The sequence below is a fragment of the Mercenaria mercenaria genome, chromosome 6, assembly GCF_021730395.1.
Source record: "Mercenaria mercenaria strain notata chromosome 6, MADL_Memer_1, whole genome shotgun sequence".
Lineage (NCBI taxonomy): Eukaryota > Metazoa > Mollusca > Bivalvia > Venerida > Veneridae > Mercenaria > Mercenaria mercenaria.
In genome coordinates this window covers 12,673,640-12,693,634 of record NC_069366.1, presented here as the reverse complement: position 1 = coordinate 12,693,634, position 19,995 = coordinate 12,673,640, and the positions used below count along the sequence as shown (strand labels likewise).

Here is a 19,995-nt window from a genome sequence, read left to right as displayed (position 1 = left end):
TCACGCGGTGAATTATATTCCGATCTTATACTGAAACAAATAAATATCCTCTATCTAATGTGGTTAAAAAAAGAGGACAATTACAGTTTGCAACGTAGCTCATATTGAAATACTTCTTCAGCAAAACATAATATTAAATTAACATATGTATGACGTCATGGCGTCATTTAACATGATATCATGACGTCAAGGTATGACGTTACGTTTGACGCACTATCTTAATTGCATATTTTAGTGTATGAAATATTTATAATAATTTAGTTTAACTTTGTATTTGAAAAAAAAGGCTAAGTAGTCTGCACAAAAGTATGTATATAACAGGAAGTCAGGATCAAGAAGATTCAATAATACTACTGATAAGGACTGCCATGAAAGCAAACAATATAAATGTACCAGTAATAACTGATGAGCTTGTAACATATGCATGGAACAGCTCAAATTATTATTTGTAGATGTAAAATGAGTTAGTATATATTATACAAGTCTTTGAATTGGGGCCCTTAGGCTATGCAGTACCTAATTTGTGCATCCACTTTGTGAACTACTAAAACTGTCACTTTCACACATTGTTATTTTCGTATTTTGCCAGTTACTTGCTTAGATATCCAAGCATCTTTCAATATGAAAAAAAATAAGTGCACATCTGTCCAACTGACATTTGGTCCGTTTTTATAAAATGTTGATGCCTTTTTACTATCGCTTATCTGTACTCAAATGCCAAATATAATATACTGCTGGAAAGTTCGACACCCTGATCATAAAACTGGTTTGTTTGTTGAAGTCGTAGAGGCTTGTTGTCATGAAAATGTTCAGGAGCCAATATAACAGGTTTTTTTTTTTTACTTATCTTGCATACACTGATATTTACTATAGAACAGAACATTCCAACTGCGCTTATACTGTTAATCTAAATTATTGGTAATGAACACATAACTAAATCTTGCATCTAACGATACTATGACTTGATTATACGGGATATTAAGATACTTATTAAGGGTCAAATCTATAAGAAAAAATGTTAACTGCGAAAGTTACATAGGAAAATGTTTTATAAAACGGAAGAAAACGTAATAGTACTAAACATAAAAATACTCATGTAAACGTCATTACACATTAAACAATGCTGTTTTTTTTTATTTAAGTTCCTCTTGATTTAGTGTTTTTAACTGATGAATCCAGAATATTTCCTTGCATAACCGGTTAATTTTATTATTTACCACATCAAATGTCATAAATGTGAAATCATTACTATTATGGTAATCTCGATTACAATTACCAGCAACAAACGTGGAAATGTCAAATTTAGGCTAATCATACGTGTATAGTTTGTCCAACATATTGCATATTGCCTCTTTTATATGCCGAATATTTAAGCCGTTGCATTGTCTTCAGCGCCATGACACTTGCAGACTTTGACCTTGATCGAGTTTATTAATTCTAATTGGGAGATCTGTCCAGGTTTTCAGTAAATGTTTACCTAGACTTTTTTACGTAAAGCTTTTAATAATTGGAGCCTGTTTTAAAAGTAACTGTTGCATAATAATAATAATGTTATGAATCAGCATATGGCTGATGAACCCACATATTCACAAAACGCATCGTCATAGTGAGCCCAAACTTTTCAAGGATATTGATCTTTTCTAATGTTACAGTTATATCCCAATCAAGTAAAAATCCTCCGATCAAGCTGAATTGACATGGTCCAGAGAATTGACTACTTGAAAACAGACTTGGTACATCTCACGATTGAGGTATATTACATCAATCGGATAATTTTACTCCGATCGGGGTAATAAATGGGCAAGAGCGACAGAAAAAATGTGTAAGTGTCTCTACTATAGTACTATCGTATACATTAATTGAGCCGCGCCATGAGAAAACCAACATAGTGGCTTTGCGACCAGCATGGATCCAGAGCAGCGTGCGCATCCGCGAAGTCTGGTCAGGATCCATGCTGTTCGCTTATATATAGTATTTCTAATTGCAACATGCTTGGAAAGCGAACAGCATGGATCCTGACCAGACTGCGCGGATGCGCACGCTGGTCTGGATCCATGCTGGTCGCAAAGCCACTATTCTGGTTTTCTCATGGTGCGGCTCAATTATTTTATGTATTTAATATTTTCAATTCATAACTACTGGTAAGAGATAGGTTTTGATAACGAGTAGATAAAGAAATGATAAAAGTATTTTTTTAATTGGTATATATTAGATACATTTTCAATACTTTGTTTAATTAAAATCTCAAGGAAGCTGCCCTTAAATATCACCTATTCTTTTCAAGGTTTTGCCTCTGTTTCTTTTGAGGACTTTTTTCCTGTATTGCATAGTAACTAAAGATTATAATTTATGTTGAAATTAGTCCAAGTCTATTTCCTGTGAAGTTATATCAATACCATTATAATGGATGAAGGTACAGACAATCTTCATTAAGCATCGCAATTCAATTTTCTTTAACAATTCTTTTATCTATTATTCAAAGAAAATAGTTATTGCACAACGTTTGATTTGGAAAATGTTTATAACTTAAACGAAAGAAAAGCTCGAGGACTAGACAGAATAATTCATTTGCAGGGCAATATCCGGACTTAATAGTCCAAAACATTGCTTGTAGACATTTGTTCATGAAAGGAATTAAAGACTAAAACAGAACATGAAAAAATATAGTTGAGAAATTGTATGACATTGATTTGACAGACGATCATATAAACATTTATTCTTAAGACATGTGGTATCCTTAATACAGCAAAGGTGCGTTCTTTATTTGTTGGCAAATATGTATTAAATGAATATAAAAACAAGGATGAATAACCAACAGGGAAAGACACGTTTTAAAAATGCAGCCTCCCCAAACGTAAGACCAGCAGGCGGACGCGCACACGACCAAGACAAACACATACACATACACACACACACGCACGCGCGCACACACACACGCGCACACACACACACACACACACACACACACACAGAAAACACACAAGGGCAAAACAAACAAAAAAGAACACAGTGGGACACTGCCTTGGAACGGTCAGTGGCAAAACCACCACTGGGGAGATTAAACCGGTTTATGGTGCACCTAACCTCACTCTTAACCCCACCATGTTCCAAAGTTACAGGACAGTGTCAATAAATGTTATCCCCGCTAGGTGAAAGCCTTACATACGTAAAAGCAACACAAGGTAAGTAATGTAAATCACAAAAATACCCTTGTATAGTTATATAAAGGCAATACTTAAGAACTCAAACGCATGTACTCAATGCCTTTGCAGAAGACAGAGCACCACGGGAAGCACCCTTAAGGGCCAGACAAAACAGGAAACAAAACAAAAATTAAAATAGCTCAGTCCTGAGGGATTTAAAAACCGCCTATCATAGAGTTCTCCACCTGTTCCGTCAGACACAATCAAAGAAGAAAACGTAGCGTCCAACTGTAAAATGCCTAAATACCAAACAAGCGGGTATCTCAAAACAGTTGGGTCATAACCTTTTTTAATAAAACGTTTAATAACATTTTTAAATACAATTGAAAACTATTCGTAACCTAAAATCTTACGAAGTTTGTACACCACATCCCTATAGAAACTGGTTTTTATAAACCTTCTCGCATGAATGTCTTTAGAATGCTATTGTATTTTAAAACCAAATCCGAATTACGATAGTAAAATCTAGCTATGTATTTACGTATTTTTAATAACAGTAGCATTCATTGAAATCCTCATCATAGATTGCAAACCGAATTAACTGAGAAATATATATCCCGTAAGATGTTGCCTGGGGTACGTCCCCATCCAAATGAGGAAAATTTACAATACTAAAATTAAAATCATTCCGACTGTCATAAATTTTGATATGTATAAAGTTGTCGTAAATAGAGAGATGTAAATCTAGAAATGAAGCAGTAGAATCTGAGTTGTTAGTTTTATTTAACTGTAGCTCACAGGATAAATAGTATCCGTCAATTGAGCATGAAACTACAACAACGGATTATCCATATTAAGTATATCATTTAGATAATGTGATGTCTTATTAAATGCAGTCATATCTATTGCTTGTATATCTGGAGAAAGGCCAAACATAAAATTCTTTTATAACAATATAATAACAAATCTGCGACAAGGGGTGCATAATTTGTTCCCATGGGAATACCAATTACTTGTCTGAAAACCGGACGTAAATATTGTTCAATAGAAAGGAGAGGACTTTACATACTTCGTCACATGCCCATATAGCATAATATATTACAGTGCAACTAGAAAAAAAAATGCCCTATCGAAATTGCAAGCGAGAAAAGTAGCATTTTCCCTGGCAAAAGTCTTTTGAATTAGGATAGTTAGTTTTTCATTTATTTAGTTATGTGGTAAAGATGTAGACAAAGTAGAAAAATCCTATGTACTGACTGAAGACACCATGTAATTCTTAATTCTAAATTTATCCAGGACTTCGCCAGACTTTGTTACCGACCAAAATAACACACTTAATGCTACAATACATTTTAATAGAACAGAAATGATTTCCAAAATATAAAAGATATTGCTATTAACATATGGTTCACGGAATATCTATACAATAACTATGTTTTTTCGTAAACATAACAATTCACATTAAGTAGTAAATCTGTAGAAAAAATACTCTAGTAAGCGCCGAGTGGATTTTCTTTCCCATTTCAAGCAGCCATTATCCAATCGCAACATGACTAAAATCATATTAGAATACTGATTATAATCTCTAAACATGAAGTTGCTGCCCGAAGGAAATTAATTTACGAGGTAATAATCAGAGATAAGTTTGCATTCAATTTGAAAAACGTAGAAAGAAATAGGAAGAATTGTCAGGCAATGAAACAGGCATAAAACAATGGGTTCTGGTTACAAGGCAACGTAACTCGAGTTTGTACATCTTTACGGAAAACGAGAACTTAACTCTAAATGAATAAAACTGAAAATGAATAACTTAATATTGAAGATGTAAACACAACTGTGTGTAACTTTTTTGTAGCGATCATATATTTTTTCTACTGGCAACTATTACATCTGTGAGATTAATTGTAGTACATACATCTAGTAGATATCTAAATAGATAGTTTACGTCTTGACATTTCATCAAATTATCATTAGCACTAGACACTTTAGTCCGTCAGCGCACTTCTGGACAGCAAGTTTACATAATACCGTGACTGAGCTTTCGTTTCTTAACAAAGCAGTCTTGAAATGTTTGCTTAAATTTTGTTAGAAAACAAATCAAGAAGGGAAAAGATTTTCCGGTAATTCATGGACTTGAAAGAAAAGACGAAAGTAAATTACACAAATAATCCCATTGAAATTATTACGGATTATCAAATGTCAAAATTGAAATACTTTCTCAGAGAATTTTGTGTAGATATATTTACGATTTTATGAAATAGAGAAAAGTGGAAATTTCACAGATCGCCCAACACGAAAAAACGAAAATGTTGCAGGCTCGGTTTGACTGAGCCTGTTCATGGACGGTAGTGGAAATGCATGCTACCGTCCACGTCCTCTAGCCCCGGGTTGAGCAGAACTCAACATTTACACATGTTAAAAGTACAAGAAACAATTTAGACTTGACTGCATTAACAAACATAGATATATTCTTTTAAATATTTTCAAAGAAAACTTCTTCAGAATATGAACTCTGCATTTCTTCTTTCAAGTCAGTATTTAAAGGTATAGTTTATTCAAGCATACACATGGTTTGCTTGTCTGCTTGTCAATAAGTGTATAATATCAGGAATCTAAGAAAATGAAACGTAATGTATTAAACCTTTTACTCTTAGGATGATAATATTCTGGTACTTAAATTGCAGCATAACAGTTTAAAGGAAAAGTGTAAGGAAAAGGATCCCCCAGATAAACATCTCCGCAAGTCTTTACTACTTCAGGACTTGTTATCCGAATCTGTTGGAAACCTAAAATTTCCGTCACACTGCTGTCTTAGTAAGGAGATCATTTAATAGATAATAAAATCTGTAAGAAGATCATTTGAAGGCATCGAATGCAACCAAGCTGGATAATAGCAAACTCGGTTTGACTGAGTCTGTTCATGAGAGGTAATGGAAAGTGCAACACCTCTGACGCTCCCTAGCACCGGTTTTAGCGGAACTTTATTACTAACACTAGTATTGAATGGACTCCATGATCCCAAAGGACCAGAAAATACAACAACATTGATTCCAAGTACAGGGAGACTTTTTACAGCCCCACTTTGGCGTGTGATGTGTTGCATTATTATATATTCTATAATCATTGTCTATCTTTTTTTATAATTATCTAATGTCTTAAAATATTGTAAAACAGAAATATTTTTTCAATGTTTTCATATATTTTTTTATCTTTTGAAATATTTATTGTAAAACTAAAAGAAAGTCTGCAATGCGGCAAAAATTATTTATCCAATGTTTCAAATTATTAATAACAATTTAATACCTTTAATACGTTTTGAGTTATGCTCTGGACAAGTGTGACGGACGGACGAATAGACAAACAAGGTGGCGAGTATATTCTCCCCCCTTCGGGAAGCATAATGAATTGCACCGCATTTGGCCGCAGAATAGAGGTGTCCTAAAAAGCAATTTACTCAGAATTCTTTTGAACAAATATCTTTAATAAAGGAGGTGGAATCAATATTTACGTTTTACACAAAACTAGTATTGCTGTATCGAACAAAAAATATGTAGGATTCAATGAAAATATTAAATTTTTGAATAAATATTTTATGATATACAACTAATATTTCTGTTTTATTGAACAAATATTTTTATTTTGCAATAAATATTTTGAAGGATTGAATAATAATTTGAAAAAAAAATGAAAAGATATTTTGTCGCATTACAGATTTTGTTTTAGTTTTAAAATAAAAATTCCCCAAAAAATAATAAAAATATATGAAAACATTGAAAAAAAAAATGTTTTACAATAAATATCTAAAGACATTGAATAAATATATAAAAACAGACAATAATTATAGAAGATATAATATTGTAACACATTACACGTCATACCCCACACGGCACTTCAAGATTGTTGTTGTGATAGTAAATAAAATCTGTAAGAAGATCCTGTGGAAGCATCAAATGAATCCAATAATATCCGACATGGTTTGACTGAGTCTGTTCGTGAGAACCACAGAACGGAGCCAAGCAATATCTACTTCACGACAGGGAATACCATAGGGATCTCTGTTCTCTGTTGGTTAATCCGACTGAAATCAGGAGAGGACTATTTCCTCGACAAGACAATAATTAAAACAAATAGTCTATTGCGCAGTTTGTAGTTAACATGCATACAAAAATTTCCGACCTACAGCACTTTGGTCTTCATAATTGACAGTCATATCTTTGAATATGAACACTTTTTGAAAATGTTTTAAAAACACACCGTCTTTGCAATATGAGTTATATTATGTCATTATTTCTTTACGAAGGAAGGATCGACGAAGTACTTTTAAAATGAATGAATAAATGAAAGCTTTCTAAATCTTAGAACGATTTATCAAATCTGATAAAGGTACCTAAGCATGCAGTATGACCTCGGTCTTGATATACGAGGTAAATCGGAAAACAATTTTGACAAAGTATATCATATTGTCAATCTACCGTGTACATAGGATTAGAAAATAAAATCTGTAACATGATTCTTTGTAAGCAAAGTATGCAACCAAGAAGAATAATAGCAAAATCGGTTTGATTGATTCTGTTCATTAGAGGTAATGAAATGTGCAAAAGCTCTCACGTCCCCTAGCACCGACAAAAGCGGATTTCTCTAACACACATGTTGAATGGAATGATAAAATTGTCCAACTTGCCATTGCTATAAAATATGAATGCAATAAATTCAATCTTTATCGATTGCAATACAAGGGGGGAGCTTTGATCCGAGAATGCCAATAATGATTATCATGAAGTCAAATAACGACATCATTCCTGTTTGCTTTGCTGGGCGACTTTTCATCATTATGTTTTATTCTGTAAATGATGTTTACAAGTGTAAACAAGTGGCAATAACCCACACGGCGCAAATGCAAACGTCCAAATGCCAATTAAAATGTTATAATTGATGAATATGTGGAAACGTTTATAAAATATATGTTATCACCAGAGACCTTTATGTATCAACGTAAATGGTCTACAAGCAACACTTGTCAACGTTGTTCTGGTGTACATTTATCTTTCAACATATTTCGTCTGGATATTAGCTGACTTTGAATGCATCTCATGTTTTAAGCCAAGGTAATCAAATAGTATCTATTGACACAAGATAATAGTAGACTCGGATTGGTTTAAGTTCTACCATTAGCATTAACTGTAAGCAACCTAATCAATATAGTATTAACTTGTTCTCCTGTTTAAAAGACTTTAGATGACATGACTAGTATACGTTGTATTTGGTTACATAAAATTAGACTACCCACAAATAACTGTTTTATTTTAAATTCGAAATATTGGACATTTTAATAGTGTCCTTTCAAAATCATAAAGCAAGAAGAACGCAAATCGAATTTTGATGCTTTCCATGTAAGTCGCCGGAAACAAGTTAATTTAAATTAAAATATTTCTTCCTTCCATTTAAAATCATCCACTTTGAAAACTTATTTCATAATTAAGAAGCATTAATTTTCTGACTGAGCAAAACCATTTTAGAAGGAAAAGTGAATGTTCCAGTTTCGTATATTTTTAACATTTTTCATTCATTAAAACGACTGTGTCAGCACAATGACAAACTTCATACTGCTATTTCGGTGAAACATGGTACTCAATCCAGCCATATTATACTGACGCCGGGTACTATCTCCTTGATTCTTATTGTCATGCGAGGAAGCTACTAGTACCATTTTCCACGTCTTTTGTCAGAAGCAGCTACGCAAAGAACCAACGAAGCGGGCGCATTAAAACTAGTTTACCGAGGCGATTCATTTAATAAATAAACTAACAATGACGGCCAATTGATTTAAAATTAATGGTTTATCTTTCATGTCCTTGAGGACTACAGTGGGTTCCATGAGCCTATTAAATACAATTGACAAATATTCTTTCATATGTGGTTGTATAAACGTCTTTAAGTTAAATATATCTGATATATGTGATAGTAGAAACGTCTTTAAGTTGAAATATATCTGACATAATGTGGTTGTATAGATGTATTTAAGTTAAAATATACCTGACATAATTGTGTGGTTGTATAAAGGTCTTTAAGTCAAGATGTATCTGACAAATGTGGTTGTATAAACGGCTTTATGTTAAAATATATCTGACATATGTGGTAGTAGAAACGTCTTAAAGTTTAAAAATATCTTTTATTATCTTTGAGTTCTATAACCAGATGTATTATATGAATGGCTATATATGATATTTAAAGACAGGACTTGCTTTATATATTTATAAGGGTCTTGATTATCGTTGACTCGCATGAAAGGATTATATGTATCTTGTTGCCAATTGTTATTTTCCTGCAAAGTGTTATATCTTCATTGTATAGAGATTACACCAGTCAATTCTGGAGCTTATAAAATGTTATCGCAACTAATAAACATTTATAAGGTATAGTTCTCTTATAACATCAGAGAATTGTCAAATAACAAACATTCCAAAGTCGTGATAATACAGAGACTGTACTACAGCAAGTAAATAGGCGAATTTGGTACAGAGCGTGTACGAGAGCAAGGTGAGGGAAGATTTCTAAGAACAGAGTGTTCGACAGCAAAGTGAGGAGCGTTCTGTTAGTATAGTGTGCGATAGTAAGGTAAAAGTCGAATTCCCTACAGGGAGTGCATGACGACAAAGTTAGAGGCGATTTGTAACACAGAGTATACGACAGAAGGGTGAGAGGATTTCTTAACATAATGTGTAACAGCAAAGTGAGAGGCGATTCCTGTACAGAAAGTTACGGTAGCAAAGCAAGAGGCGATTTTTGTACGGAAAGTTGGTTGGTCGTCTTAAACAAATATACATAGTGAACAATAAAAGAAATCGGCCACAGAATGAGAAAATTATTAAGATACAATGACAAAAAGCAAACTTTACTCTCTCTCTCTCTTTCTCCGGTGCCGAGCAGTGTAGCTCTCCGGCTTCGAGTTACCTCCCCCTCAAGGATGTTGTTCGAAACTTTGCTTGGCGTATAGAATTCTTATTGTGAGACTCATATTTGAAACAATGCAAAGAGGGGCATGGCCCGTATGTGTTTTTTTAAATACCATCAAAATCGCAGTGCTGAGCAATCAGAGGAGAAGTAGCCTATTTGAACTGACAGCTAATCCAGTAACTGCTAGTACTTTGTGAACCGGACCTTTCTTACTAATGTAAGCATGTTGCTACAGGTTATAAAACTGTAAAATGATCCTTTAGTAGCACAGAATGCAACCTAGCAGAATATTAGCAGATTCAGTTTGATGGAGTCTGTTCATGAGAGGTAATGAAATATTTAACACCTCTCAAACACACCCCTAGCACTAGCTTAAGCATAACTCTCTTACACATAAACATGTATATTGAATGGACACCATGATCAAAGGACCAGAATATATAACAAAACTGAATCCAACTAAAGGGAGACTTGTTACAGCCGCAACATGGCACAGTAAAAATTAAAAACTTTGAAAAGGGACAAAACTCCCACTTTTTTAGGACTTAAAATAATTGCTTTTGTAAACAAACGCTTGTATCTAATTTATCTTGCCGATGTTTTTAATAAATTGTCACGGAAGATTAATGGAGCTCGTTGTTTTATCAGGTTTTATCAGCTATATCGTTTAAAGTGTAATGTTCCTGATTTTGTACAATATTCTGACACGACTCGATGTATTTCCATATTAAACATATAAAATGAAACTTTGTGTTATTATGCAACACTCTAATACTCTAGTATTACATCATACCGTCAAACACCATAGTGGCGCGCTGGAAAAAGAAAACCACTTATAACTAGCAACAAATATGTAAGTAATACCTACAAAGTTGCAAATAACATTCCTTGATAACGTGTAAGAACAAAAAATGATATATATCCCAAACAGTGATTTGCTCTTAAATAAAATCATTATTTGTATTTCAGATGCGTCGGACTCCGCCCTCGTGATACGGTTCATTTGCATCAAAGCAATGATTTTAATCAACGACAAATCACTGTTTGGGATGTCTTATTTCTTAAATGAATAAACCATTTTCGCTTAAGAGCAGCAATAGAATACAGACTGTGATCCCTCAAGAAGAATCTAGACTGACGCGTTGAATCACATTAATTAACGAGGCACTATATAAAACGTACTGTGCACGTAGAGTATTGTTTGTGAACAAATTTGGATGAAAGGACCGAGAGTGCTTTAAATGTATGAAACATAAATTAATAACTTAGCTTTTTTTGTAAACTTCTAATAATATGTACTTCTTTAAAGAAGAAGCTGAAAGTAAACCACGGGAATTTACATAAAACATCACTCAAAAATATATACATATTCTGTAAACAACTGTATGCTATCAACTTTGTAGCATTCACAGTCTTCTTTATTTTGTTTTCTTCTGATTAAAGAAAATTTACGTGGCTCTGTGGCTGTTTTTGTGGTGCTCTGTGCTTCCTAGAGTTCTACCCTTACCTTTTATCTTTTGCGATGTAAGTTTGAAGAAAAATTGTGAATTTCAATGTATGAAATTTAATGTCAAGTATATAAACGTTATAAATAAGTGCAAACGCATTTTGTCAGACGTCATTGTTATAAGTTTTGCTGTAAACAGTGACCGTCGGAGATTTCATTTCGGTATGTATAAAGCCATAGTTGTATATTTTTGGCTGTAGGGAAAAACAGTTTCAAATAATTTTATTTACATTCTGGTGCTGGAAAACTAATGTGGTACACACTATCATAACAAACCCAACTATATGTATAACTTTACAACCAGTTAATGGAACTTAAACGAATAAAAAAATAAATGGCCTCAAAAATCATTCAATCTTATTACAGTTACCGAAGATATAATTATGTCTGTTGTTGAATTTCTTCAGACACTCTTTTATCTATGGATTGCTCGTATTCTTCTGCAGACTTGATAAATGTAATTATCTATGACATTAACACTTCTCGATACATTCTGCTAATATATCTAGCAAGAAGGCTTCTTCAAGACGTGTATTGTTTCTGCATTGATTCAACACTTCCTTCTGTCTGTTAAGTATGACAAGCAACGGTTATTCAATTATACGTATACAATGCTCCCTATGGAATCTAATAAAATTGCAGCATTTGTCATTAAGGGCTCATATCATTTCTTGTATTTGTATGGCAGCACAATCATATCAAGAGAATGTACGCACAATCTTATAGCAACTATATACTAGTATATTATCCAAAAATACTCCTCTGATTTTAAATACAATACCGGTACTTTTACCTACTGAGACATAAAGGTGAAATGTGAGGGTTTTTTTTTCTGCAAAAAGATTAAAAAAGTCGCGATACTAAATCAAGTTGCCTGTTTTCACTCTACTTTATTTTATAATGTTTCAGCATCGTGACCTTTATCAAAATCATAAGAAACACACAATGACCAAATTTTTCATGATTTTTTAAAAAAAAGCAAAACAATCGTGAAAGTACTAAAGCGATTTATTTGGGGTAAAATAATAATAAAACCTCACATGTTTTGTCTACTGTGCTCAAGAATGGAAGAGTATTAGTGGAAGGTAGGTGTTACTTTTCAAATTGAAATTTTGATATACTTTTCTTGAAATTAGATTTACTTTACTGCCGTAGTTGGACGTATCCGTATCATTACAAGGCATTGTAAACATAATGAAACAAATCATTTACGTTTAGCGTAGTTCATTCGGTATTAATTTTCATTATTCATAGAAAAAATGCTACATTTTTATTCATAGAAAAGTTGTTACATTATGCAAGACAAAATCAAAAGATCACGAACATCCATCCTCAACATACATCATTGTCAAATTTCTCATTTAATTCTTTTCTTTTACAATGTTGTCACGACCTTTGAGTTTGCTAGTATTTTATTCATCGATTACATCCCTCCAGAGAGGCAAGGTAAAAAGCTGTAAATACACACAAACAAATAAATGATAAATACAGTGAAAAATAGGTATATACAAATCAGACAAATATCGATATCGTCTAAGTGAAACCTGAATAATATGACATATAAAGTTCCCGGACAGCCCGGTACTACCTTACTAGACTATACCAGATCTAAAAAGACCTAACCTGTTTTAAATTGATTTAGTCCCAAATACTGTGTTAAATTACACAATAATTTTCAATAAGGAGCACAGCCTTAAACAATACAATGTAATACTTTTTTAAACAATAACTGGCCAATAGATATATGCAACTTGCAATTCTAGTACATTTACAAACGATTCTGAAGATTTTCAAATCAAAAATCTATCACGTGACCTTAAACAAAGGAAATTCTAAATGCACTTCAACGCATAAATATACATTTATTGCATATATAAACAGTTCATCCATTTACTAATACACTTGCATGATCATTACTTACACTGTGGGGAACCTAGGGAGGCCTATAAATTTACAATTTGCCGGAGCAAAATTGCCTTTCGCATGACGCGACATTTCCTATACAAATGGCGTACTTATACCAAGGGACACAACTCTTACAAAATTAAAGTGAAAATTCCGTACTAAACCGGTACAAAAACTGTACAAAAACGGAACATTCCCCGCCTGAATTTGGAAACAAATTCACATCAAATACAACAATATTTGAAATTTGATACAAAAAGACTGTGTTTACCAGCAAGTGGAGGATAAGATGGATCCCGCTAAGACTTCCTCAAGAAGAACAAGAAAACTTACAATTAAGGGACAAGAAATGTATGAATTAAGAGTCTGCGAATTTGGCCGTGTTCTGTTTAATATTCATCAAACAATAGAAGAAAACATTACACTAGTAGAAACATATAAAGAAAATAAAACTGTTCTAGGAGAACTAAAACAAATATTAGAAGAAGAACACCACAAATACGTAACATTATCAGACCAATTATGTGTTTATTTGAAACAAGCTAAAACCAAAGAAGCAGAAGCCGAATTAAGTTCGCATTTAATTATCAGACAGTCTGTGGAAAAAGGTCAAGTATGCTCAAGAGTTTGTAAATGAACAAATAGGTGAATCTATTGAACAGAGTGAAGTAGCACAGAGTGAAGTAGCACAGAGTGAAGCATCGGCTACAGAGACAAAGAACCTTAACGACAATAACAGTCAAAGTCGAGATAATGTTTCAGTGAAAAGTAACCAACAACAGTCTGGTGGTTCGGTTAAAAGTCAAAAAACTCGGAACAGTCAAAGTGTTGGAAAAAGTCGAAGTACACATTCAACTTCATCAAGTAAAAGTAAGATGAGCCAAATGCTGATAACAAAGAAATCCAATCTTGAAACAGCTAAAATAAGATTAAAAATAGCAGAAGAGGAAGAAAAGTTAAAAAGGCAACAAACTGAGTTTGAAATAAATGTAAAAAGAGAACAAGCAGACAAACAAGCACAAGTTGAAAAAGGACAAAAGGAATTAGAAGCCAGTTTACACATTTTACAGTGTAAAAAAGAAGTACTTGAAACTGAAGCAGAGTTGAAAGTAGTAGAAGAAATAGCTAGTCTTGAAGTTGACAACACAGAATTACCTTCAGAACTTGACAACAGAAGTATCTTCGTGAAAGAGTACATAGACAATTTACCTGAAATCACTAGAGTTGACGGGTGTGTAAACAGTTTACCTCTACACAGCAATCCTTGTACTGAAGTAGTGGAAACTTCTATGCAAAATAAACTTGACAATACTAAAACTTCTTCATCACCATTGGAAAACCAGTCGAATCTTGGAATCCCCGAACCCACTTCACAAGTCGAGAAAGATGAAAACAATTCTACACCCCAAGGTGCAGGAGTATCAGAACTTACGAAATATATCATGAAGAAAGATCTTTTATTGTCGCGTTTATCTAATTTTGATGACCGTGCAGAGAGATACTTCAGTTGGAAAAATAGTTTCCTCAATATAGTGAAAGAATTAGACGTGACAGCCACAGAGGAACTTGATCTTTTAGCACGTTGGTTGGGACCAGAATCTAAGCGACAAGCTGTGAGCATTAGAGTTTCTAATCCACACGATGAACAGAACGCGTTAAATAAAACATGGGAAAGACTTGATGAGCGTTTTGGAGCACCTGAGCAAGTTGCGGAATCCCTAAGAAGAAGACTAGAAAGTTTTCCCAAAGTGACAGTAACAGAGAGACAAAAATTGTATGAGTTGTCTGATTTGTTATCAGAAATTGCAAGTGTTAAAGAGAATGAGAGATATAAAATGTCACTATCATATTTTGATTCTGTATTAGGTGTTAACAATGCTGTGTGTAAATTACCTGTATTTATACAAAACAAGTGGGTAGATCATGCTAGTTCTTATAAGGTTCAACATAATGTTATGTATCCTCCTTTTTATGTTTTTGTTGAATTTGTAAAGAAAATGGCTGTTAGACAAAATGACCCCAGTTTCAGAATTCAATCAAATGATAGTCAAAAAGGAGACAGTACAGTACATGTAAAGCAAATGTATAAGGTCAAATCAGTGAACACTAGAAAAACAAATTTAGAAACTTCACAAAGGTTTGAAACTAAAAATCTCAAGTGTGTTATTCATGGAGATGAATCCAAACATAAATTAAAACACTGTCGTACATTTCAGGCAAAATCTATTCCCGAGAAAAAGGAAATTGTGCAAAAAAATGGTATATGTTTCAAGTGTTTAAATGGTAAACATCTGGCGAAAGATTGTAAAGAATCTGTTAGTTGTGAAAAATGTAACAGTTCTCGTCATTGCACTACATTTCATATTGATCGTCCTGAAGCATTAACAGGTTATGGCGGGGAACATCACCAACAGGACCCATCTTCACGGGTTAATGTAAGCTGTACAGAAGTATGTGGAGATCCTTTAACCACTGGTAAATCATGTACAAAAACTGTGTTAGTGCGTGTATATCCTGAAGACCAACCTGACAGAGCAATTACGTGTTACGCCATTATAGATGACCAGAGTAACAAATCACTTGCTAAATCTGAACTCTTTGATAAAGTAGGTAACAATACAGACACTATAGATTATATTTTATCATCATGTGCAGGAAAAGTAGCCAGATCAGGAAGGTGTACATCAGGAATTTGTGTTGAACCTTTTGATGGTTCATGCGTATTGAAATGTCCACAACTGATTGAATGTAATGAAATTCCAGACACCAAGAAAGAAGTTGCTACTCCAGCAGTTGCAAGGCAATATAAACATTTAAGAGATATACAACATTTGATTCCAGAGATTGATTCTCATGCAGATGTTTTGTTATTATTGGGAAGAGACCTTCTTGCAGCACATCACGTTATAGACCAGAGAATAGGAGCTGAAAACGAACCATACGCACAACGTCTCCGATTGGGTTGGGTTGTTGTAGGAGAAACATGTTTAGGCATGATACATCGCAATGATCAAAACATGATTATAGTAAACAAAACCAATGTTTTGTTTAATGGGCGTAGTTCGATGTTTTTGCCTTGTGAAAACAAATTTGAGATCAAAGATACTGTTTTTCAAAGAACTGTTGAAGACGATAGTCCAGGATTATCCCGAGAAGACAGAGAATTTCTTGACATGATGGATAAAGAAATGACAAAATCTGAAAGTGGTCACATAATTGCACCGTTACCATTTCGTAAAGCGAGACGCAAGCTTCCAAACAATTTTGAACAAGCTAGACGTAGAGCAGAGAATTTATCACGGGATTTGAAGCGGAATCCTGCCAAACGAGAGCATTTCGTTGAATTCATGAAAAACATATTTGAGAAGAAACATGCAGAAGAAGCTCCTTCTGTAGATAAAGGTGAAGAAGTTTGGTACCTCCCAATATTTGGTGTGTATCACCCGAAAAAGCCAAACAAAATTCGTGTTGTATTTGATTCTGCTGCCAAATTTGAAGGAGTTTGTTTAAATGATGTTTTGTTAAAGGGACCGGACTTGACGAACAATCTTGTTGCTGTTTTATTGAATTTTCGGAAAGAAAGATTTGCTGCAATGGCTGATGTGGAGCAAATGTTTTTTAATTTTGAGGTTCAAGAAAAACATAGAAATTTCTTACGCTTTCTCTGGTTCAAAGACAACGATCCAGCAAAGTCACTGGTTACATATAGAATGCGTGTACATGTTTTCGGAAATTCACCATCTCCTGCAGTTGCGACATACGGTATTCGTCAAGCTGTGTGTGATCATAACTCGGACATTGATTGTGATGATGTGTGTGACTACGTCAAGAAAAGTTTTTATGTTGACGACGGGCTGGTTTCAAAGGCGCATGAAAATGAATTGATAAGTTTAATCAAACGGACACAGGCAAGATTACAAGATGGAGGTGTTATTCGACTCCATAAGATAGTGTCGAACAGTACAGCTGTTTTAAGCAGTTTTCCACCAAGTGACTTAGCAAAGAACATTACTGAAATTGACTTTAGTTCGGAAACACCATGTATACAAAAAAGTTTAGGTCTGAGCTGGAATGTAGTGAAAGATGTATTCTCATTTCAGGTGTCTACAGATAAGAAACCGTACACCAAAAGAGGTCTGCTGTCTACTATAAATGGATTGTTCGATCCCCTTGGTTATGTGGCACCAATTATATTAGGCGGTCGTCTTATAATGAGAAAGGCCATCCAAGACAATAATCTGGGCTGGGATGATCCATTGCCGGAAAACTTAAAGAGAGAATGGACAGACTGGCAAAAATCTCTTGTTCATCTTGTGCAGCTGGAAATACCACGTGCCTTTACAGAAATGTCATTTGAACACAGTATAAAACGCGAACTTCATGTATTTTCAGATGCATCCAAGGAGGCTATCGCCGCAGTGGTCTATATTCGTATATATGAATCAACCGGAAATTCTCACATTGGGTTTGTACTTGGAAAATCACGGTTAGCTCCTACCCACGGACATACAGTTCCAAGGTTAGAGTTATGTGCTGCTGTAGTAGCTACAGAACTGGCTGCATTTGTACAGAAATATTTAGACATACCATCTCAGTCAACATATTTCTACACAGATAGCCAGGTGGTCTTAGGCTATATAAACAATGAAGCACGTAGGTTTTATGTGTATGTGGCAAATAGAGTTGATAGAATCTTAAAGTTGTCGTCGCGTAATCAATGGAACTTTGTGCCTACTGAAAGAAACCCAGCAGATCATGGTACACGTCCAGTGAGTACAATCAATATGAAGGACTGTAAATGGTTGACAGGAATAGAATCTGGGTTGCAGAGAAATATTGAAAATCAACATGTACAGTTTAAACTAGTAGAGCCTGAAGAAGATGTAGAAGTTCGCCCAGTTGTAAAAGTGAACAAGATAGAAGTGAGAAAGGCGAATCTTGGTGGACATCGTTTTGAGCGTTTTTCATCCTGGAATAGACTGGTTCTAGCAATTTCGTGTTTGAAAAGAATTGCAAATAAATATCATAAAAATGTACAGACTGATACAAGAAACAATGTAGAATTCAAGAAAGCTGCAGAGATTATGATTCTGAAAGAAGCTCAAAGGGAATCCTATTCTAAAGAAATAGATTTATTAAAAACTGACAAATCAGTTGCTAGAGACAGTAGTTTAGTGAAGCTCTCACCTAATTTAGACTCCAATGACTTGTTAAGGGTTGGTGGTAGAATAAGAAATGCCAGGTTAGACACAGGGGAGAAAATTCCTATAATAATACCAGGAAAGCATCATATCGCAATGCTTCTAGTTAGACACTTTCACCAGTTGATATCTCATCAGGGTCGTCATCTGACTGAAGGAGCAGTACGTTCAGCTGGATATTGGATTACAAGTGAAAAACGACTTATTAGTCGTGTAATTCATAACTGCGTTAGATGTCGTAAGTTAAGAAGACCTACTGAACACCAGAAAATGGCGGATCTTCCAATTTGTCGCTTGACTCCAAGTCCTCCTTTCACATACGTGGGCGTCGATTCTTTTGGGCCTTGGTCTATAGTTTCCAGACGTACAAGAGGTGGTTTAAGCAATAGTAAACGCTGGGCAATACTGTTTTCATGTTTGAATACTAGATCAGTCCATATTGAGGTGATAGAGGAGATGAGTGCTTCATCATTTATAAATGCGTTAAGGAGATTCATTGCCATTAGAGGTCAAGTGAAAGAGTTTTACTCAGACCGTGGAACAAACTTTATAGGAGCTGTTGGAGAAATGGGTATGGACAAAGTGAATGTGGAAGATACAGATATTAAAGGTTTTCTAAGAAATCACAGTGCTGTCTGGTATTTCAGTGCACCTCATTCATCACATATGAATGGATCGTGGGAAAGAATGATCGGTTTGGCCAGAAGAATTTTGGACTCCATGTTGTGTGATATTAGTACTAAACATTTTACTCATGAAGTACTTTGTACATTGATGTCTGAAGTCATGTGTATTATTAACAGTAGACCAATTACCACTGTGTCAGATGACCCAACTTCTCCAGCCGTTCTTTCTCCAAATGTACTGTTGACGCAAAAGGTGAATTCCGACATTGAACCTCTTCAGAACTTTGATGTAAAAGACATGTATAAATCTCAGTGGCGGCAGGTACAAGTACTAGCTGATCAATTCTGGAAACATTGGAGAGTTCAGTATCTTCACAGTCTACAAGTTAGGAGAAAATGGCAAACTGAACGTTCAAACATAAAGTCTTTTTACTGTCACGACCTTTGAGTTTGCTAGTATTTTATTCATCGATTACATCCCTCCAGAGAGGCAAGGTAAAAAGCTGTAAATACACACAAACAAATAAATGATAAATACAGTGAAAAATAGGTATATACAAATCAGACAAATATCGATATCGTCTAAGTGAAACCTGAATAATATGACATATAAAGTTCCCGGACAGCCCGGTACTACCTTACTAGACTATACCAGATCT

The 19,995-nt window shown here is 34.3% G+C and overlaps 1 protein-coding gene and 1 long non-coding RNA gene across 3 annotated transcripts; one reads left to right on the top strand and one right to left on the bottom strand.

The window, feature by feature from the left end:
- Positions 1–12,002: 12,002 nt before the first annotated feature.
- Positions 12,003–13,733, bottom strand: LOC123543273 (uncharacterized). Of its 2 annotated transcripts, XR_008371261.1 has the most exons (3): positions 13,526–13,733; positions 12,946–13,058; positions 12,003–12,171 (listed from the first exon to the last, which is right to left on the bottom strand). It is a non-coding gene; the product is annotated as an uncharacterized LOC123543273 (long non-coding RNA). The 2 variants fall into 2 exon arrangements; XR_008371260.1 differs by lacking the exon at positions 12,003–12,171 and having other exon boundaries at positions 12,595–13,058.
- Positions 13,734–13,798: 65 nt separating this feature from the next.
- LOC128557976 (uncharacterized) lies at positions 13,799–19,784 on the top strand. The gene is made up of 2 exons (XM_053546671.1): positions 13,799–14,011; positions 14,172–19,784. Exons 1-2 carry the CDS (start codon positions 13,799–13,801, stop codon positions 19,782–19,784), a joined length of 5,826 nt encoding a protein of 1,941 aa, XP_053402646.1.
- Positions 19,785–19,995: the final 211 nt, after the last annotated feature.